The 23,671-nt window shown below is 43.9% G+C and overlaps 1 protein-coding gene across 20 annotated transcripts in view; it reads right to left on the bottom strand.

Moving 5' to 3' along the window:
• LOC102907684 (protocadherin gamma-C4) overlaps positions 1 to 23,671 on the bottom strand; it is a 200,658-nt gene that overhangs the window by 66,231 nt on the left and 110,756 nt on the right. The window contains exon 1 of one of the 20 annotated variants that reach the window (XM_076555062.1): positions 18,847 to 22,964. The exons of 17 other annotated variants lie outside the window; for them this stretch is intronic. In XM_076555062.1, coding sequence (XP_076411177.1) covers positions 18,847 to 21,270 — 2,424 coding nt within the window. In that variant the 5' untranslated portion in view covers positions 21,271 to 22,964. Of the gene's footprint in view, positions 1 to 14,228; positions 18,824 to 18,846; positions 22,965 to 23,671 lie in introns of those variants that run through there. 2 more of the 20 variants (XM_042264458.2, XM_016007580.3) reach the window with 2 other exon arrangements.

The raw sequence follows: 23,671 nt of genomic DNA, 5'->3' as shown, positions 1-23,671 counted from the left end.
ACACACACACACACACACACACACACACACAAATGTATATTTTACTTAATTACTAAAGATAGGGACAGGGTATACTGCTCAATGAAAAAACACTAGCTTATGTGCAGGTCCAGGGTTTTATTCCTAGCATTCGTAAGTAAATACATCAAGCTGTAGGAGAGTATAATATATACTATAAAATGATCTCTGTTTAAACAAAAACCATATATACACACTTATACACATAGAAGATGTTTCTAAATATACATAACTATATATTAACAATAATGCTCTCTTGAGGGGACTCTGAGGCTTGGAAGTAGAATATGATGTTTTATTTTCATAAATTTGTTTTAAAAATTGACCTGTAAATTATATATAATCAAAATGCAAGAATATTAGGTTCAATGGGTTTTAGAAAATGCACTCATTCTCTTGTCTATCAAGATATGGAACATTTCTATCTTTCTGGGGAAGGAAAGTTATATCATTAATTATATTTTTCAAAACAGGGTTTTTCTACATAGCCCTGGCTGTCCTAGAATTCACTATGTAGACCAGGCTGGCCTCGAACTCACAGAGATCCTCCTGCCTCTGCCTCCTGAGTGCTGGGATTAAAGGCGTGCACTGCTGTGCTTGGCCTTATATTATTAATATTATTGATGTCAGCTCTAAAATGCTGAGGACTCTATGCATGTTTAACATTGAAGTTCAATGATTTTTTTTGTGTGATTGATAAGCGTCCTTTAGCCTATGCATTCTTCCTAAATTTTACCACTTGCAATATTTAACAGATGATTAAAAACCACTAGAAATTTCCATGAAGAGCTGTAGTTCAGTATTATTTTCTTGGTGTATGCAGAACCACGAATTTGAATTCAGCACTTAATTGAAAACTAATAAAGAACATGCAGTCATGTGGGGGAAAAAACAAACAGTAAAAAAACCCTCAAAGGTCTGGTCATGGTTTGCCCTCCATAATCTCAGCACCCAGAAACTGAAGGCAGGAGGATGACAAGTTTAAGGCCAGCATGGACTACATAGCAAGATCCTTTCATCCATTGTTTTTATTTAACTGAGAATTATATTAGCCAAGTAAGCCATATTCTAAGCAGAATATCAGGGGCAGAAAACACTTGGACACCAGGACTAGTCTGAAAAGTGGACATTATGAATCAGACACAGTTGAGTGCAGAGATGTACCAGGTACCTCTCATGGTCTTATAGATCAAGAAGAAAAATAAATCTGAGATAGGTTAGGCAGGAATCCCCAAAACATACCAGCTTTCCGGGGCTGCCAGAAAGCTCATATTGCTCAGCCTTGTGAGGACCCACCCACTTGAACAGATGATCACAGTAGAGGAAATCATGTATTAGTTAATGAAATGGTGACCAAATGTCCAATCCCATACTTGATATCTACACTTGCTGTTTCTCAGAATCCAACCTGGACATACTCGATCGCTTTTAAATCCATTCTCTAGTCCTACATACAACCATATGGTACCTTTATCCATCTAATTGCTTACTTTGAAAACCTGACGAGGAGTTTGAATGAGAATGGCCCCCACAGGCTCATATGCTTGACTGCTTGGTCCGCAGTTAGTGGAACTGTTAGGGAGAACTGGGCGGTGTGGCCTTGTTGAAGGAGTTGGGTCATTGCAGGGTGGGCTTTGAGGTTTCAAAAGCCCACGCCAGGATCAGTGTCTCTTTCTGCCTGCTGCCTCTGGCAGATCAGGATCAGGATCAAGCTCTCAGCTACTTCTCCAGCACCACGCCTTCCCGCCACTATGATCCCTGCCATGACAATCACGGACTGACCCTCTGAAACTGTAAGAAAGCCCCCAATTAAATGCTTTCTCTTATAAGCTATTTTGGTCATGATGTCTTCTCTCAGCAATAGAACAGTGACTAAGACACCCGAGAATCATCCAGTCCCTTTACTCACTGTCTTTATTGAGTCAATATTTTTGGGGGGTGGGCATGGTTTCTCTGTGTAACAGCCCTGGCTGTCCTGGAACTCACTCTGTAGACCAGGCTGGCCTCCAACATGCAGAGATCTGCCTGCCTTGCCTCCCAAGTGCTGGGATTAAAGATGTGCGCCACCAGAGCCTGAGTCAAAAATATTTTCTTGAGGATCTACCACTAGCCAGCCAACAATATTTCCAGACACTGAAGAATACAGTAATAAAATAAATCTGCCCTCGTACAGTTCATAACTACTTATTCCAACACTGTTTTACCGAATCTACTTTCTAAATATGTTCCCAATCCACCTCTCCCCCCGAGATAGCTGTGTAGCCCTGGCTGTCCTGGAACTTGCTCTGTAGACCAGGCTGGCCTTGAACTCAGGGATAGACCTGTCTCTGCCTCCTGAATGCTGGGATTAAAGGCGTGTGCCACCATGCCCAGCCACTCATTTATTTTTATATCTGCTGCTTTTCCCTATTCATGTAAGCCAGCATCACTTCATGCGTGGGGTGTGTGTGTATGTATGTATGTGTAAGCATGTATGTATGTGTGCACATGTGTGTGTGTAGTGTGTGCATGTGTGCCTGTGTGTGTGTGTGTGCGTGTATGTAGGCATGTATGTGTTATATTGTATGGGTAGAGATCAGAGGACGACTTTGGGGAATCTGTTCTCACCCTCCATCTTGTTGAGGCAGGTGCCCCCTTTGTTTCTGCTTCTTTACTGAATACTCCAGGCTAACCGACCCTCAGTCTTCCAGGCATCTTCCCCTCTCTGCGTGCAATCTCACTGTAGGGGTGCTGGGGTTACAGATGCACACTGCCGAGTCTGCCCTTGTGAGTTTGAACTTGGGTAATCACACTGGTCTTCGTTTAGGGCTTTTACCCCTGGGCCATCTCCTCAGCCCTCCAGTACTATTTCTTCCTAGTAACATTGCCATAGTTCCCTACGTAGCCTCCCAGTGTTTACCTACTCAGGGATCACATCTCCACACAAGAACCAGAACCAGAGTAATCTTTACATTTTGAATCATATTTTGTCATTGTCTTATTTAGAACCTTTAAACAACTAAATACAAAAGAACTTAAAATCCAGGATCTCCAGTAAGACGCACAATGCTCTGTCCATTTGGTCGGTCCCACCTCGGGTTCCATTTCCAGTATCCCTGTCTCTCTTCATGAGCATGAGTCACATACCTGCCCCAGGCTTGTCTCTCTGCTTGGCAGCCTCTTTTTCACCGTCCTTGTTATTGTGGAATATTATTTTAATGATGTAAAGGTGTGCTGCATTTTTTTTTAACGCTGCATTTGTTTAAAGGTGTAAAGATGTGTTGTTTTTGTTTCGCCTTGCCTGCCTAAGGCACCTGATTGGTCTAATAAAAAGTTGAATGGCCAGTAGCTAGGCAGGAGAGGGATAGGCAGGGCTGGCAGGCAGAGAGAATAAGTAAGAGGAGAGATCTAGGCCCAAGAGAGGAGGAGAAAAGAAGAAGGAGAAGAGAATGAGGGACAAAGGGAAGAACACACTGGGGCCAGAAGCCAGGCAGCCGCCAGCCCGACGTGAGAAGCAGTGAGAGGAAGATACACAGAAGGAAAGAAGGGTAAAAAGCCTCGAGGCAAAACAGATGAAGAGAAACAGGTCAAGTGTGAAAGCTAGCGAGAAATGAGTCTAAGCTAAGGCCGAGCTTTCATAACTAGTAAGTCGCTGTGTCATGATTTGGGAGCTGGTTGGTGGCCCAAAAGTAAGCCTGGCATACCCTGTTGCCTCAATAAATCCTACGAATCCCTCAGACCTCACTCTAAATCATTCCTGAATCCTTCCCTGGCCTTGAGAGAATAGGTCTGGCTTCATTATAGGATTGCCGCTTTCGTATTTCTACTTGATGGCATTCATCACTGTAAAGTCCATGCAAAGGGATGGCACTCTCTCAGGCAGGCATCATGCCATCCACCATCTTGCATCATTGCATTTTGCTAGTCAATAAATATTTATTATTAGGGAGTCAATAAACATTTATAACATAAATCAGTTAATAAACTGTCCACTGCTAGACTTGGGCAGACACCAATGTTTACTGTTTCTGTGTGGGCTCTTCCAACCTACACACTGTAGGGAATTGAAACAGATAGTTCAGGCTTATGTAGTATAGCATGAGGCTATAGTACCCTGCACAACTTGCTTTGGAAATCATATAAAATGTGCACATCACTAGCCAGGCATGATGGTACATGCCTGTAATTCCTGAACTTTGGAGGAGGAGGCAGGAAGATCCTGAGTTCAAAGCCAGCTTGGCTGGGCTATATAGCAAATTCAAGGGCTACACAGTGAGACTCGGTCTTAAACATCTACAACAAAAAACTGGCAGTTTCCTGTAAAGTAAAAACAAGAAAAAATAATATAAATTTAAAAGACACAATACTAACTATGGTAACAGAAAATCACATATTTAGACAGTTTAATGAAAACCTTTTCTTAGTAAAGAAAGGGGCACAGTATAAATATTTATCACTTGACGGGTAAAGAAAATATGGTACATATACACAATGGAATGCTACTCAACCATAAAAGGATGAAATATTGTCATTTGTGGCAACATGGATGGAACTGGAAATAAGTATATATGCCTTTTATCCCAGCACTCAAGAAGCAGAGGCATGAGTTTGAGTCCCGATTGGTCTACATAGTGAGTTCCAGGACAGGCAGGGATATGTAGAGAGACCCTGTCTCAAAACTCAACAAAACAAAACAAAACAAAAACAGAGCTTGCATTTTACACACCTCACCTAGTTTAGTTCTCTAAAGGTAACTAACTCTTCCCCTCCCTTTCCATTATAGTCCAGGTTACATGTTTACATTTTTACAACTTACTGGTAGTAAAAGGCTTATATAATGGAACGTTATTTGCAAGTGTTAAGCCTATAGTTTTTTTTTTTTTTTTTTTTTTTTGGTTTTTTTTCGAGACAGGGTTTCTCTGCGTAGCTTTGCGCCTTTCCTGGAGCTCACTTGGTAGCCCAGGCTGGCCTCAAACTAAGTCTATAGTTTTTTAAATCTCTGAAGTACTAGTTCAGTGAAATACCAAGCTCAAACCAGGATCCATTTGTACAACCACCTGATTTCGAGGAACAGACTGTACCCAACAGCAAGGGCTGGCTCAAACTCACTTAAAGCATTTGAATTATTTCAATTCCCAAGCCTCAAACACTTAACAGGGAGATAAGATCTTCCTATCAGAGGACGATGGAATGGGCATGCATGGGAGCGCATAAAGCGGCCACCCTTGTAGTGATGTTGATAATCCAGTTTGAAAAACAACTTGGTGTGAAAAGCAATCTGGAACACTTGTTAGGAGACCCTTGCCGAGGGAGTGCTAATGTTTAAGGTTTAGGTCTACTGACTTCCATGTGGCTTATTCTTAAATTTACGGTTGGCGAACTTTATCAGCCCGATTGTCCGTTTTTATGTTCAATTATATGCATTAGTTTATGTGGGTATTTGCAGGTACCCTTGGAGGCCAAAAGAGGGAGTCGGATCCCCTGGAGCTGGAGTTGTGAGTCAACAGATATGAATGCAGGGAAATGAACTCCCATCACCTGCAAGAGCAATATCTGCTCTTAACCACTGAGTATCACCTCTCCAGCCCCAGGCTGTCTTTGTGCACTGAGAGATTTCTCAGATACAAAGGCCATGTATCGTGACAAAGTGGTTTTGAGGTATGAATGAGTATCTTTCCTGATTTGCCCTGATCAAGATTGGCTCTGATCTTTGTATCAATACAATCTGAATATCAAGGTAAAGTTGCTAAATGTAGAGTGTAAAATATGTAATATTTTATTACAAATACTGAATACTACGGACCATCTGTTCTTACCACGCCTGACCGTGACCTCCCGTGCTCACAGGTCAAGGTTTCTCACTATAAGATGTTGCAATGGTGTTGTCAGAATTGTTCTTCCCTGAGATCACGGGAAAGCGTTCATGCTGTGAGAAAATCTGCTTGTCACTGAACTTAACCTTCGTGGAGAAGCTCATGCCCAGAAGGATGAATTTTGGCTCCCAGCAATCAGCATAAGTCACCCCCTATCTCCAGGGTCCTTCAGTGAGATTTCGATCGAGTCCTGAGAAGCAGAGCTTCCAAGACGGAATTTCACTCATCCCTGAGTTCGTAGGAACAGCCCACAGCTGGTAGGACTGTGGCATTTTGGACCGATAGTCACCATGAAGCTAAAACCTGGGGCCTAAAAGGGGAGTAGAAAGCGTCCTCAATACTTCAGAAAGTACAAAGTGTGTGGCCAAGGACAGTGAAACAGAAATGCAAACCGAGGCAACGACCAGATAGAAATTAAGATGGAACTGGAACGCAGTTTTGCTTAGTGGTCACTCAGATACGGCAATGCTTACCAAGAATGGTAGCCAAGACAGAGTATGGTACAAAGCTGGTTAAGGAGGGCATCTCTCCACCATCAACAGAGTAATTAACAGGGACCTGCTGGCAACTCCTTGTGAGAAAGCCACATATTCTGCACATCTTGCCCTTGTTGGCAGCTACAGACTGAATCTCAGCTGGTCAGCAGAAGGTCAGCCAGGCCTGTATTTTAAAAAATAAACTTGAGTTTCTGTCATAGGGACATATTTTCTCCTGAGCTACCATATAATTGACAATAAGCCTCAACTTTCTTCATAGAGTGAAATATACTTTTTTGGTATGGACCCATTCTGTGGAATAATCCTCTTGTACACTATAAAAATTTGTCACTTGAATTGGTTTAATAAAACACTGATTGTCCAGTAGCCAGGCAGGAAGCATAGGCAGGGTGACCTAACTAAGAGTGGTGGGAAGAGGAAGGGTAGAGTCAGGAGTCACCAGCCAGACACAGAGGAAGCAAGATGAGAATGTAGTACTGAGAAAAGAAATCCAGCCATGTGGCTAAACATAGATAAAAATTATGGATTAATTTATGTAAGAGCTAGTTAGTAATAAGCCTGAGCTACCAGCTGAGCATTTATAATTAATGTAAGCCTCTGTGTGGTAATTTGGGAAGCAGCTGCCAGGTATTTGGGAGTTGCTGGTGGGGCTGAAACTTCCACCTACAGAACCAAAATTTCCAAGTATCTATGCTTTAGACACTGAGACCTAGAACCCTGACAAAGTATTCCATCATGAAACCTTGTCCAGTTCCATAGGGATTGAAGAGCAGATCTACTTGTAGCAGGTGTCCTCGGACTGCCAGCTCCCAGTTCATAACACAGAGACTTATTATTAGTTATGAATGCTCAGCCTTAGTTTAGGCTTGTTTCTGGCTAGCTTTTTTAAACTTAAATTAACTTGTTTCTCTTTATCTGTGTTTTGCCTCAGGGCTTTTTACCTTTCTTTCACTGTTTTCTTCATATCTGGCAGGCTGACGGCTGCCTGGCTGGCTGGCTCGGGTGTCTCCCTCTTTTTCTCCCTTCCTCTCTCTTCTCTCCTTCTCCTATTTATTCTCTCTGCCCGCCAGCCCCATCTATCCCTCTATTGCCTGGCTATTGGCTGTTCAGCTTTCTATTAGACCAATCAGGTGCTTTAGGCAGGCACCTTTAACACCTTTACATCGTTAAACAGATGCAGCATAAACAAACGTAACACATCTTTACATAGTTAAAGTGATATTCCACAACATTTGCTGGGAGGACCATTGGTGACAAAAACCATAGTTGCATCTGGCACAGCAGTTCAGTTCTATCCACATCTCTCACACAGTTAGAATCCCCATGGCTTCAATCCAGACAAGACCCTTTCCTGACTGTCTCTGAATTACAGTCTGCAGCCCCAAAGAGGCAGAGCTCGCTGCCAGTGCATCCGTGTGCTCTTTTAAGATCCTCCAAGAGGTCTACAGAGAAGGGAAAGTTTCTGGTCAGTTTTTAGACCAGCTTCTGGATCTTCTTACTCAGTCTGATTAGAAAGCTATCAAGCAGGAACAGTAAGAGATCAGCTTGTTTTCCTGTTTCCGTGTTAGTCAGGAGTGAAACTCTGGTCTCACTCTACCACAGCAGCAGAAGAAATCAAAATACAAGATTCTTGGGAGTTGAGGACAAAGTAAAAGAAGAGGTGGGGCTTTTTTGTTTGTTTTGATTTGATTTTTGCTGACTTTGCCAGCTGAAAGGTGGTAGAACAACCTTGCTAGTGTGTTTAAGTATCTCCGTCATGTGTGACACTGGTGACGTAAGCACATGAAGACAAGCCATGGCCTCCTTTATATCTTCTTGATGTTGGGTGGTTTCTTTCCCCTGCATTAGGGAGTAAACCTGGGGCCTCTTGCACAGTGAACAACATCTCTACCACTGAGCTATGTTTTCACCCTGAAACTAGACAAGACTCTTCTTTCTGTTTCTTCCTTTTTTCTATTTTGACATTTTCCCAAGACTACTTTTTAAATCTAACATAGTTTCAGGATAAACCGTTAGCTGAATATTAAGCTGAAAATATGAAGGAAGCTTCTAAGGTGCTTCACAATATGGACATTTTATGGACTGAGGCATTTATTTTGGAAATTTGATAACTATCTTGGTTTTGTAAGGTAGGCCAGAAAGCTGTCTTTTCTTATGGATTTCACACTATGATTCTTTCCCAAAATATCACCTTTTAATCACTCAACTCATTTCATCGAATGGTTAGATGTAGAAACTATTGCATAATGCTTCAGGGACTTGATGAACTATGACATTATATTTGCCTCACTGGTATTAAGCAGTAGTAGAGTTTTGTATGACTTCTCTGAGAAAAATCACAATGGGTACCAACTCCCTTTAATAATTTTTTTGATTCAATGGTCTATCCAGTGACAATGTCTTCATCTTTTCTTGAACCATATCCTTTCCCAGATGGTATTCAGAAATAGCTTTTATACACTTCCAGATACCTTTGGCATAGGCCATCATTTACTATCAATATAAAATTGGCAATCGATCTACCTCAAGACCCAGCTATACCACTTTTGGGCATATACCCAAAGGATGCTCAATCATGCCACAAGGATGCTTGCTCAACTATGTTCATAGCAGCTTTATTCCTAATAGTCAGAATCTGGAAACAACCCAGATAGATGTCTGTCAACTGAAGAATGGACAAAGAAAACGTGGTACACATACACAATGCAGTATTGCTCAGTTGTTAAAAACAATGACATCATGAAATTCGAAGGCAAATGGACGGAACTAGAAAAAATATCATCCTGAGTGAGGTAACCCAGACCCAGAAAGACAAACATGGTATGTACTCACTTATATTAGCGGTAAAGTAAAGGATAATCATGCTACAATCCACAGACCCAAAGAGGGTAGGTAACAAGGAAGGCGCAAGGGAGATATTCTGATTTCCCTGGGAAGGGGAAATAGAAGAGATTTCATGAGTGGACTGAGGGTGGGTGGGGATGGGAACATGAGGAATCAGGTGAGAGAGTGTGGTGGGGGGAGAGGACTGAAAGGGCTGACTGGAAGGGAGTTAGTTCAGGGTCAGGCAGAAACTTGGTGCAAGGGAAGCTCCCAGGATTCTACAAGGATGACCCAGCTAAGACTCCTAGCAAAAAGAGGGTACATATCCTGAACTGGCCATCTCCTGTGACCAGGCAAGACTTTAAGTGGAGGGACTGGAGCACCAACCCAGCCACATAACCTTTGACCTACAGTCTGTCCCACCTAGGGATGTGCTGGGGTAAGGGTGGCGCAAAGATTGTGGGACTGGCCAGCCAATGACTGGTCCATCCTGAAATCCATGTCACAAGAGTGAGCCCACCCCTGACACTGCCTGGAGACTGGATGGTCCAGACACCTAGGATAGAACCAAACATGACCTGACCGGAGGGGGAAAAACAACTCAATGGTAATGATGCCTAACCATATTCTTCTATACTCAGAGATTGGTGCCTAGCCCAACACTCATCAGAGAGGCTTCATCCAGAAATTGGTGGAAACATGCAGATACCCACAGTCAAACATTAGGTTGAGCTCTGGGAATCCTGCTGAAGAGGGAAGAAGGATGGTAGGAGCTACAGGGATCAAGGACATCACAAGAAAACTCACAGAATGAACCTAACCTGGGCTCAGAGGCACTCACAGAGACTGAACCAGGCTTACACAGTGATACTCTGTCTCAAAATCAACCAACCAACCAACCAACCAACCAACCAACCTACCTACCTACCAACCAACCAACCAACCAACCAACCAACCAACCACACATGCCATAGGCTCCTTGTTTAGATTGTACTATTCAGACAGACAAAGGCCAACATTCACAAAATTGTCTTATACAATTTTCCCCCTCATTTTATGGCCTAAAATAAAGTTTCTCAATCAGGAGTATGCTTAGGCACAACAGATTTTTTTTTTGAGGCACATTCTCACATAGCAGAGGATGACCTTGATCTTGTGGTAATCTTGCTTTCACCTCCCAATGGGTGGGATTACAGGCATGTGCCATCACACCAACTAAAAATTGTAAATTAGCTTCACAAAAATTTCAAAAAGAGTTCTGTTCCCAAGCACAGGTTATTGTTTATATTATTTATGCCATCTGGAGAGGGATAGCTCATTATTACTTTTTCCCAAAGCATTCTAAGTATGCTGTCATTGAAAGCATGTTTCTTTTTAGTCAACCACAAAATAAACAGCTATTATTAATTAATGAGAGATGATGAGCCAGATGGTTTATATATTGTTCCAAATTCTTATCACAATATTTCAAATCAGATCTTATTATCCCTATTTTGCTGAAGCCCCAAAGATTAAGTAACATGTCAAAGCCAACCCAGTTTGGAAGTTATCTGGTTGAAAAGTACCATTGGTGGCCCTGGTGGTAATCCCAGCTATTCAGAAGGCAGAGGCAGAAAAGTCACAAATTCAAGGCCAGACCGGGTGATTTATCAAGACCAGGTCTCAAAGCAAACAGTGTGGGAAAAAAAAAAGCTCAAGAAATATCTCAGTGGAAGCACATTTGTGCAAGGCTCTGAGTTCAATCCGTACCACCACCACCACCACCACCACCACCACCACCACCACCACCACCACCACCACCACACAGAACCTCTATTGTATCCTATGGTACGTCTGAGGATACTTGGTATCATGGAGACTTCAAGCACTTTTTAAAGATTTATGTGATGCGTATTAGTGTTACTACATGAGTGCCTGGTGTCCACGGAGGTCAGAAGAAGGCAGAAAGCATCTGATCCTCTGGAACTTGAGTTACAGATGTTTGTGAACCACTGTGGAGGTGCTCAGAGCCAAATGTGAGTCCTCTGCAAGAGTTATCTCTCCAGCCTCCTGTCTCAGAGCTATTTAACTTGGAGCACAGTTTCACTGATTTTTGAGATACTGTCTAAGAGTTATTACTACTTATGATATAACACCCAATAATTTTTCCCTAAAACCAAGTCAATAAACAGCAACATCATTAGATCATGTTAACTAAAGTTTTAAAACAATTTTTGGAGCTGGACAGATGGCTCAGTGGTTAAGAGCATTGGCTGCTTTTCCAGAGAATTCGGGTTCAATTCCCAGTACCCACATGGCAGCTCACACCTCTCTGTAACTCCAGTCAATTCTGGAGGATCTGACACTCTCCACAGACACACATGCAGTCGAGACACCAATACACATAAAACAAAAATAAATGCTAAAAACAATTTGTTTTTTGGTTTGCAAGACATGGTTTCTCTGTGCAACAGTCCCAGCTGTCCTGGAACTCACTTTGTAGCCCAGGCTGGCCTCAAACTCATTGAGATCTGCCTGCCTCTGCCTCCCAAGTGCCAGGATTAAAAGCATGTGCCATCACTGCCTGGCAAAAATAAATCTTAAAAAAAAAACCCAATAAAACAAATTTTAAAAATTTGATTTCCCATTACACCTTTGATTTAGAGTTGCCCACCACATGTGATCTATGTTGAGTTTCCACAAAAGAAGGATCACTGCCTTGTTTTCCTTGGTATTAATTACAGAGCACCATACTTAGTACATTCTACTTACAGCTTAATGTAAATACAAATCACATGTTATTTATTTATTTATTTATCTGTTTATTTATTTATTATTGCAGTACTAGGGATTGAAGCCAGCTGGCGAGGGCCTTGCACAAGGAAGGCAAGTGCTTTTCCACTGAACTAAATCCTCTTTTGACATTTTATTTTGAGATGGGGGGGTCTCACTAAGACTGACCTTGAATTTGCTATCATCCTACCCTAGCTAAATTTAACGTGTTTTTTTTTTTTTTGGTTTGGTTGGTTTTTTTTTGGTTGTTGTTGTTGTTTTTGGGGTTTTTTTTGGGGCGGGGGTGAGACAGGGTTTCTCTGTGTAGCTTTGGAGCCTGTCCTGGATCTTGCTCTGTAGTCCAGGCTGGCCTTGAACTCACAGAAATCCGCTTGGCTCTGCCTCCCAAGTGCTGAGATTAAAGGAGTGCGCCACCACTGCCTGGTTAAATTTAATGCTTTATACGGACTCAAATACATCATTAAAAAAAAAATCACACAAGTAGAACCACATAATCTATCTATCTATCTATCTATCTATCTATCTATCTATCTATCTATCTATCTATCTATCTATGTTTTTTGGTCTTGGTTGTGAAGACACATAAGGTGACATTTGAATTTTGTTTTATTTGGGGACCATTGGCCTACCCTTCCTTATCTAAGTATCACTGATCTCTTTTATAAATTTGGATTCCAATGATTCTGTTTTTAATAGATAGGCAACACATAAATAAAAAAAAAACACAAGTTCTAAATTAATACTTAAGACCTACACTTTCCAGAAAAATTTCTGTTTGTGAAAGGGGAAATTTAGTGAAGGAAGAATATACTACTGAAACGTTTCTTCAGGCAGGGCAGTGGTGGCACAAGCCTTTAATTCCAGCACTCAGGAGGCAGAGGCAGGGGGATCTCTGTGAGTTCAAAGTGAGATCTACAAAGTGAGAGTTCCAGCTAGGACTGTTACACAGAGAAACCCTGTCTCATAAAGGAAAAAAAGAAAGAAAGAAAGAAAAGTTTCTTTAGAACAAAAATATGTTCAAAACATTTAAATTTTAAAGGTATTTCCTCAAGAAATTCTTCACTGTGTAAAGGCAAAAATAACTCATGCTTGTGTTACATCGGTGAATTCTGGGTATTTTATATGTCATTGGTGCTGGTAAAAATGATGGGAGAGATATTTAACTTTATCATTATATACATATTGTAGTCCTGAAATGTGTAACAGATGAAATACCATTGCAGCTATTCCTCGTTATAACACATAAATCGTATGTTTGAGAAAAATGTCTAGTGTGTAAGAAATAAAATTTACCATACTTGAAGTCAAACAATTTAAAAGCCTGAAGCTACACCAGGAGAGTATAAGGGCAGAGCTGGAGAGAAGCCTAGGTGTTTACAGCGCCTGCTGAGCAATCATGAGAACTGGGAGTCTGGGGGGTCCCACAAAGGACTATAACCCTCTCCATGGAGGTCAGAGACAAGAGGACTTCTGAGGATTGCTGACTTCCAGCCTAGCAAGAAAACGTGAGCCCTGGGTTCCGGGAAAGCCCTTGCAAGCCTCAAATGTGTATGCAGAAAGTGATAGAGAACATCCAGCTTCTGTATGTGTCCATACACTCACACAGACACAGACACAGACACACATGTACAAGTAACTTTTACAAGAAATATATGTATATATCCCTAGTGACCAGAAATAACATTATTTAAAAGACTTTAAATGCAGTATATGAATTTACTAGCAGACTCAAATGCAATTAAAGGCCACCCTATTGGGGCTGGGGATGTAGCCCAGATCTTGGTTCAATCCCCAGAAAGGGAGGTTAAACAACAACAACAACAACTGTACTTTCCATCAAAGTCCATTTCTTCACTCCAGTAGAATTAGTGTTCCCTCGGCCTTCCCTGGGGATTGAACCCAGGGCCTCTTCTCCACACATGCTAGGCAAGTGCTCTACCTATGAGTTCGGAGTTATACCCACAACTTCTGTAGTCTTTACAGATAAACCGGCATGAGATAATTGACACAAATCTGCTTCATGGGCAAAAAGAAAAGGAATTAAAAGTGGAAAGAACATTATCGTTGGTGAACTAAGCTACCAAATTATAGGGTACAGAGTAATATAAAGTAGAAATTGTTTCTATATCATGCAAACGTGACAATATCACGTTTATGTATCGTTTAAACCAAACAAGGTGATGAGGTTGTTGGTAGTGGCTGCTTTATCAATTCCAAATACCATGAACTAGGAAGATAGTTCGCTCCAAGCTCGGAATGGACTCACCTGAATTAATGCATGATTATCTTTAGAAAATACTGAATCACCCGAAAGCAAAAGAGGCTCGCTTTTCTCGCAGCTCTCCTGGCTGATGAGCGTGTCTGCATAGTTGGGCTGCGGGAAGATCAGGTGACTCTTTCGGGAGCCCGCAGTGAGCGAGACCTCGTGTGAATAGGTCTGCAGGAAAGCTTGCACTCCGTCTACACCCACAAAGTGAGAGGCTGGAACGTCAGCCAATCCGGGTCCCGCAGCCCCGAGCAGGCGCAGTGAGTGCCAGCGCCGCAGCCTGAGCGCCAGCAGCACCAGAACAAAGACCAGGAAGACGCTGGAGACCGCCGCCACCGCCACCACCAGATAGAGCGTGAGCCCTGAGCTTTCGGAGGTAGAAGGAGACTCTAGACTGTCCAGATCCGCCAGGACGTCGGGGATGCTGTCGGCGATCGCCACCGTGAGCGTGACAGTGGCGGAGAGAGGAGGCTGGCCGTGGTCCTGCACAGCCACTACGAGGCTCTGCTTGAGGGCATCTCTGTCCAGCAGGGCCCGGGCCGTGCTTATCTCGCCCGTGTGCAGCCCCACCAAGAAGAGCCCTGGCTCGCTGGCCTTGATCAGACGGTAGGACAGCCAGGCGTTCTGTCCTGAGTCTCTGTCCACCGCCACCACCTTCGTCACCAGATAGCCAGGCTCTGCTGAGCGGGGCGCTAGCTCCACCCCGGTAGAACCGTCCGTAGGGAGGGCGGGGTACAAGATTTCGGGGGCATTGTCATTCTGATCCAGCACGAACAGGTTCAGTGACACGTTGCTGCTGAGCGGGGGGTCCCCGCTGTCCCGCGCCAGCACTTGCAGGCGTAGGTCTCGGAACTGCTCATAGTCAAAGGAGTGCAGTGCGTACAGGACACCAGTGTCCGAGTTGATGGAGACGTAAGAGGAGAGGGGCACGCCCTGGTGGCTGTCCTCAGCTAGGGAGTAAGTGACTTGGGCATTCTTGTCACTGTCGGGGTCGTGGGCGGTCACGGACGCGATGGAGGCCCCTCTGGGATTGTTCTCCGGGATGTAGGCCCAGTAGGAGGCCTGAGGGAAAACGGGCGGGTTGTCGTTAGTGTCTGCTACGTTCAGGGAGAGGTGAGTTTCGGTTGACAGGGGCGGACTTCCCCTGTCAGTGGCCGTCACTGTGATGTTGTAGCTAGGAACCTGTTCTCGGTCTAGGACGGTGTCTGTGACTAAACTATAGTAGTTTCCGTAGGATTTCTCTAATTTAAAGGGCAGATCCTCTTGGATGGAACAGATTACCTGTCCATTTTCCCCGGAGTCTTGGTCATTGACATTTAAAAGGGCTATTAATGTCCCTCGGGGAGAGTTTTCCGGGACGGAGCTGGTGAGGGACGTGATGGCTACTTCAGGGGCATTGTCGTTCACGTCCAACACTGTGACCAGGACTTTGGCCCGTGCAGAGTATCCCGCGTTATCGGTTGCTTGCACTTCCATCTCGTAGAAACCCGATTCTTCGTGGTTCAGCTCCCCTGTTGTTGATATTGTCCCCAAATTACTGTCTAGCTTGAAAACTTTAGCTGCCTTGTCGTCCACATACCGGAAGGAATACATCACTTCCGCATTGGCTCCTTCGTCCGGGTCGGTGGCATTGACTAGCAGCAGCTGAGAGCCCACAGCCACGTTCTCCAGCACACTCACGCGGTACTCGGACCGAGCAAACGCTGGTGCGTTGTCGTTTGCGTCTAGGACTGTCACTCGGATGCGCGCCGTGCCAGTGCGGACCGGGTCCCCCGCGTCGGAAGCGGTGAGAACCAGGAGATGCTCGGCCTTTTCCTCGCGGTCCAGCGCGCGCTCCAGCACCAATTCCGGGTACTTGTTACCATCAGCTCCGTTCTGCACCTCCAGCGAGAAGTGAGCATTGGGGCTGAGCTGGTAGCTCTGAAGAGAGTTCTTCCCGATATCTGGATCCCAAGCGTGGGGAAGAGGGAACCGCATCCCAGCGGCGGCGTTTTCACTCATTTTTATCTCCAATTCACTTTCACGGAAGTAGGGAGCGTTGTCGTTAATGTCCCTCACTTCTACTTCCACTCCGTATATTTTCCCTATATCTTCCATCAGAATCTCTAGATTTAATTGACACCGGATGGACCCCATACACAGCTCCTCCCGGTCTATCCTGCCCGCGGTGACCAAGCTGCCGCTCCGCGGGTTCAGAGCGAAAAGTTGAGACCTACCTCTGGAGACGATGCGGACCCCGCGCTCCGCCAGCTCGCGGGGCTCCAGCTCCAGGTCCTTGGAGATGTTGCCTACCCTAGATCCTTTCTCCAGTTCCTCCGGAACTGAATACCGTATCTGGGTGGATCCAGCCTCCCCCAGGATCCCGAGGAGGACTCCCAGCACGACCAGCACTTTGCAGTCCTGGCGCCATTCCGCAGGGATCATTGTCATTTGAGGAGTATTTCCAATCCTGCCTTTGGCCACTTAAACCAGACTCCGCTTTTCAGGCCCTGGAACCCGACAGTCAGGAGGTGGGACCAGCTCCTCAGGCCAGTTTCCTCCGAGAGGTGTTTTGTCTCAATCTATCTGCTTTGTGCTTTAGGCAAGCACGCAAAGCCAGCGAGCAGGGCTTCGCGGTCTTTTCCTCCCAGGTTGGTGAACAGCGGCACTCAGAGTCTGAACCAATTACTGCACAGTGTTGAACTCTGGGAGAGGATTTTTTTGGTTGTGTACCTTAAATAGCTCCACCTACTGTTCTTCAAGTGGAGATGGAAACAGGACTCGGCATTTCAGTTCTCTAATATTTTACCTACAAACCCACTTCCTTGACATTATTTTCAGTAGCTGTTTGTATTTTCCTATTTTTCCCAGTAAGAAAAAATTTCAGTAGATTTCTAGAAATTTCCTAAAGGGAAGAACTATTGTGACAAGTTGGAATTTAATACTGAACCCCCCCCCCAAAAAAAAAAACAACAACAGAATGTCTCGATAATATGGAAACAAAACTGAGAAGTGTTATAGCGCACATTGTCAGATTCATATGTGACAGCTAGTCATGTGACAAAGATGTACTAACACTTTTAGAGTAAGTGGAAGGATCCCAACTTGCATTACCTGGAAGTGGAGATAGTGTTACACAATTCTACAGATGCATGCATTGCAAAAGGACGTTTGATGTCGATTAAGACTTAGTAAAAGCCGGGCGGTGGTGGCGCATGCCTTTAATCCCAGTACTCGGGAGGCAGAGGCAGAGGAATCTCTGTGAGTACGAGGCCAGCCTGGTCTACAAAGCGAGTTCCAGGAAAGGCACAAAGCTACACAGAGAAACCCTGTCTCGAAAAAACAAACAAACAAACAAACAAACAAACAAAAACAACAACAACACTTAGTAAAAGAAAGTTAGGAATTTGAAGGATACCATAAAATTACCTTTTCTTGGGTAGCCAACCTAATTTTAATAACTGAGAATTATTGGCCATACATTTAGAAGCAGAAGATGTAGAAAAGATTCTAGGAGATGACTGCCTACACGTATTTCATGTGTCTAGAAACTGTATCTGAGAATAAACACTTTTGGTGATGGCTGTGGGACAGTAGACATTGGCTGACTCCATGCTTAAGCATAAACTTTAAGTGAGCTAGCCTCCAGCCTCTGTCACCATAGAATAAAACTGGAAGGAAACTTACAGATACTTGTGGGAAAAGAGTAGACATAAAAGTGAGATTAAAAGAACTCTGAATAGGCCGGGCAGTGGTGGTGCATGCCTTTAATCCCAGCATTAATTCAGGAGGCAGAGACAGGTGAATCTCTGTGAGTTCGAGGCCAGCCTGGTCTACAGAGCGAGATCCAGGACAGGCACCAAAACTACACAGAGAAACCCTGTCTTGAAAAACCACTGCCCCCCCCCTAAAATCATAAACAAAAAACTCCTAATATATCTGAATACTATTGCCAAATTATTATCACATCATAATAGAACCTTTTTGTACATACCATTTCTCAATTTATATTAATAAAGAAAGCCTTATAAGCTCAAGATATCGCTCTCCCAAGAAACAACTATAGAAAAACCAAAGTATAGTTTAAAGTATTTGAGTAGGACCAGCAAGAGATGGCTCAGCAGGTAAACATTCTTGCTGCCAAATCTAATTGAAGCTGAGTTAAATTCCTGGGACCAACATGGTAGAAATAGAGAACTAACTCCCAAAAGTTATCTTCTGAGTTCCACATGGCGCGCACACACACACACACACTCATTTAAAATTATTTGATGGCAGTGCATCATAATACTTCTACGATTTGAGTTTTGATGTATATAGATAACATGTTTCAAAATCCTGAAGCCTAATGGTACAGTTACCGGCCCATAGAGAAAAGACAGGAAAGAACTGAGATTGTGCAAATGAAACAGGCAATTGTGAGTACAATGTGTTTTAAGATTCCGTTTCAAAGCCTACTGTGGTGGCGCACACCTTTAATTGCAGCGCTTGGGAGGCAGAAGAAGAAGGATCCTTGTGTGTTCAAGGCCAGCCTGGTCTACACAACTGGACAACTGGACCCTACCTCAAAAAAAAAAATTCATTCCAAAAGAATTTGAAAATTAAACAATTTGCGAATGAAAGGCTCATTGAAACTCACGTGAGTAGAAGCGATAGAATCAGAGAGTATCTTGTTATTCTCCTCAGTGACACTCACTTCCACAGAAGCGTCCATAGAAAGACCTTGCGGAGGGACCATTTCTGGCATTAAGGTAAGAAAATGAGACGTGTTTTGACAATTGGAGGCAACATAGAGATCGTAGGAATAAGGCAGAGTCCCTTCATTGTAGTTGAGAGAAACCCCTGGTCTAGTCTTACAGCAGACGCCAGACTGAAAGCAGCCCGAGACTGCAGGACTGTGGGACTGTCGCAGGCGAAGGACGATGGCTAGAATCACAACGAAAAGGAAGAGTACTGAGACCAAGGCCAAGGCCAAGACCAAGTAAAACTGCAGCTCACTCTGGGGGTCAGAGGGCAGAGGATCATCACTGAGTTCTGGTAGGACTTCCTGCAGGCTGTCAGCAAAGATCAGGTGCAGCGTGGCTGTAGCCGAGAGCGGTGGCTGTCCACCATCGCGTACAGCGACCAGAAGGCGCTGCCGCGCCGCGTCCCTGTCGCCCAAGGCACGCGCTGTGCGCACCTCGCCAGTGCGCAGCCCCAGGCTGAAGAGCCCGGGATCGCTGGCCTGCAGCACATGGTATGACAGCCAGGCGTTGTGTCCCGAGTCTGCGTCCACCGCCACCACCTTAGTGACCAGGTATCCGGGCTCGGCCGAACGCGGTACCATGTCGAAGAGCGTGGAACCGTCGGGCTCGAGCGCGGGGTACAGCACGCGCGGTGCGTTGTCGTTGCGGTCGCCCACCAGCACGCGCATGCTCATGTTGGCGCTGAGCGCGGGCGAGCCCTGGTCGCGCGCCTGCAGAGTCAGCTGGAAGGAGCGCAGCTGCTCGTGGTCGAAGGCGCGCTGAGCGAACACCACTCCGCTATCCTGGTTCACCGACACGTAGGACCACAGCGATTTAGGTTCCAGGTCGCTGGCTATGATGGAATAAGAAACATGGCCATTGGGCCCCAAATCTGGGTCCGAGGCGCTTACTTGAGCAATGGAAGCACCAGGCGGGTTGTTTTCAGCCACTTGAATCAAGTAGGAGGCCCGATGGAAAACTGGAGCATTGTCGTTGATGTCCCCAACATGCAGGGTGACGCTTGTGCTGGAGGAGAGGGGTGGCTTGCCTTCATCAGTGGCGATGATGGTGACATTGTACTCTGGAGTCTGCTCCCGGTCCAGGACTCCATCTGTTACAAGCTTATAATAATTACTGGCGGAAGATTCAATTCTAAAAGGAACCTTTTCTTTTATGAAGCACGTCACTCTTCCATTTTCTTCAGAATCTTTATCGTATGTTTTGAACAGAGCCACTACTGTCCCAGGTTCTGCATCCTCGGCTATAGAATTGGACACCGAAGTAAAAACCGCTTCTGGGGCATTGTCGTTTTCATCGAGAATTTCTATTACAACTTTACATTCTGTGGCCATGCCTCCACCATCCTTGGCCTCTACGCTCATGGTATAAGTCTTCTTGGTTTCAAAGTCTATAGGGCCTTCAGATTTAATTTCTCCACTTTGATGATCTAGGATGAAGTTATTTCTAATATCGTCTCCTAGTGATTTGAAGGAGTAGGTGACCTCTGCATTGACACCCTCATCCTGGTCAGTGGCCATCACCTTTAGCACAAAGGTGCCTGAGGGCATGTTCTCTCTAAGACTGACTTTGTACATATTTTGGCTGAACACTGGGGCGTTATCATTGGCATCAGTGACCTCGATTTTAATCTGAGTAGTGCCGGTTAGTACTGGTTCTCCCCCATCCACTGCTGTCAGGATCAAGAGCTGGGAGCTCTGCCTTTCCCTGTCTAGAGGCCTCTCTAACACTAATTCTGGGGCATCCTTGCCGTCAGCCTTGTCCTTCACCGCCAGAGAGAAATGCTCGTTCAAACTGAGCTGGTAACTCTGGAGAGAGTGTGGTCCTACATCTTCATCTATGGCAGATTCCAGGCCAAACCTAGTGCCTGGAATCGCAAGTTCATTGATTTGTAAAACAATACTGTTTTGGAGGAAATGGGGCGGATTATCATTTATATCTTCTATCACCACGCTGACGTGAAAGACGTTTAGGGGATTTTCTGCCACAATCTCTAAGGGCAGGACACACAGAGGGCTTTGGAAGCACAGTAACTCGCGATCTATCCTGTGGCTCACAACTATGTTCCCGTTCTCAGGGTTCACAGTGAGATACGGTTTCTCTGAGATAACTCTGAGATTCCGAGTCAGTAAATCCCGAACAGGCAGTCCCAGGTCCTCAGCGAGGTTTCCCACAACCGAGCCCATGGCCATTTCTTCCGGAATAGAATACCGGACTTGCTCCGAAAGCCCCGTGCAGAACAAAGGCAGCAAGAACGGAAAGAGTACTTGCCTCCACGGGGTCCTGTTCCCCAGGTTCACGCTGCGCTCCATCCTTCTCATAGCCTTCCGGGTGAAGGGAAGAGGCTTCACGAACTACTTCCACCACGAAGAAAACCCAAACGCTCACTCCAAGTTTGAGGATACCACAGTCTCTAATATGATTTGCTAAGCAGAAAATTCAAGTCCCCCCACTCTTTAAGCCTTCAGTGATCGTTCACAATTTCTACTGGTAGAGCCTGGAAGTCAGCGCTTACAGCTATTGGACAACAGCGGCGCCCAGAGTCCACTTATAGAATTGCAACCAGAAGCCTTTGCAGACTCAATGGGATTAGAAAGACAGATCTATGTTGGGATACAACCAACAAAGGAGTTTACGAGTTTAGAATTTGTCTGTTTTCCAGTGTTGCTATTGAACAAAGCCCCCCCAGATATGAGATCTGTAGCATAGCTATTAACCCAGTAATGTCAAATTAAAAGGCTTGTCTTTTCCTATCAGAGAAACACTAAGTAGAAGAACCAGGCAAGTATTTCCTCAAAACCACGTAGAAAAATAGCCCCACCAAGTGGTATGGGAAAACTTGAAAGTGGAGAAATGACGCCACATACCATCTTCAATCAGACACATGCATAATTGCCAGAGAAGGGGCATTCAAAACCATTTAGGGCACATTTGAAATAAAAATGGCCAATGCCCTAAATTATTTCTAGTTATAATATAGATGCATCACAAGGATTGTTAAATGCGCATTTACCCTTAAGAATTTGATGGCATGAGATGTGAGCGCATTTTCTCTTTATCTTATTTAAATTAACTATATGTTGCATCCTAACTGAACTTCCAGTGACATGCAACTTTCAGAGCCAACCTTTTCTTTTTCTTCTTCAAGAGCTCAGTTCACAGCTCCCAACTAGTTTAGACTGTGCTTAAAAACACAAAACAAACTCTCCTTACCAATCAAGTGCCTTGCAGCATTTTGAATAATCTAATTCTAGTTCAAGTGTAGTGCCTTAGATTTTTTTCTCTTTTGAGTTTGGAATTCCATAAGCATAAATACTACTCAAAACACTCAAATATTTTTCTTGCCTTCAAGACAAATTTAGGCACCTGTTAAGAAGAACTCCTTTCCCAACAGTTGAAGAATTGTGTCCAATCCCCAAATTTACAATGAATTACATTAAGATCAAATTCCTAAGTGAAAAACACAAACTTGAAAGGAAATACTAATGTGCAAGTAACTGAATCAAATCTCCAGACATGACATAGGAATGTGGAGTTTGATTTTGGAAGTGATTCTTGTGATCAAATCTCGATAAGTCTCTTTTCCTCGTTTGCCGTTGCTTCAGAGAACATGCATATTATTGGATAAATATTGAGGCTTCAATAGCGAGGTTCTTTTCTTTCTGATTACAGCAATTGAATATGCTTAGATGTAGTGCAAAATGAATTTAAGGAAAGAAAAAAGGAACTCAAGCTCCTAGATGGAAGAAGACAAAGAAAAAGAAGAAAGGAGAAGGAGGAGGAGGAGAAAAGAAGAAATGAATATGAGCAAAGTCAGCTCCCCCACCATCCTAGGGCTTTGGCCAAGGATCTTGCACATGCTAAGCACATTATTGACCACTGAACTATATCACAGCCCCTAAATCAATCACTTATACACCCCAAATACCCACTCTTATCTCTAATCATCACAAATCATATAAACAAATCTGAATTTGAAAGTTTGAGGGGTAAAAATAATTTCTAGCTGGGCGGTGGTGGCGCACGCCTTTAATCCCAGTACTCGGGAGGTAGAGGCAGGCGGATCTCTGTGAGTTCGAGGCCAGCCTGGGCTACCAAGTGAGTTCCAGGAAAGGCGCAAAGCTACACAGAGAAACCCTGTCTTGAAAAATAAATAAATAAATAAAAATAAATAAATAAATAATTTCTATATGTGGATTTGTTACCTCACAAACGTTCAAAAAGGAAAGGAAAAATAAAAATGAACAAGAAAAAAGAAAAAAAACAGGAAAAAAGAAAAAGCACTGCATCTAATACTACAGTAAAAGAATAAAAGAAAACAACATTGGCTCAACAGTCCGGTTTTTCTCATACAATCTAGTGAATTCACAGTAGCGATAGACAGGGAGCCTAAGAAAATGGTCCTGCATTCCCTCACCCAGCAAAGTCTTGTAACAAAGTCTGTTTTGATAGAATGAAGCAAAGATACAAAACTGAAATAGTCAACAGGATCCAAATACACCATCGACCACCAAAAAGCAAAACAGAACTATGCATCCTCAGAAGAAAACCTCATTACGAATAGTGTGTAGATAGATAGACGAGGAAACGCTGCAGAGAGCATGTTCCAGAGTTGAGTTAAATTTAAACATTAGAAGCAAATCATGGTAGACTATAGAGACACTGTGAAATTAAAATAAAATCTGTTTGTGAATCATCGAATTGAATCACAATTCCTTTACA

The sequence above is a fragment of the Peromyscus maniculatus genome, chromosome 19, assembly GCF_049852395.1.
Source record: "Peromyscus maniculatus bairdii isolate BWxNUB_F1_BW_parent chromosome 19, HU_Pman_BW_mat_3.1, whole genome shotgun sequence".
Lineage (NCBI taxonomy): Eukaryota > Metazoa > Chordata > Mammalia > Rodentia > Cricetidae > Peromyscus > Peromyscus maniculatus.
This window is presented reverse-complemented; position numbering and strand designations above follow the sequence as displayed.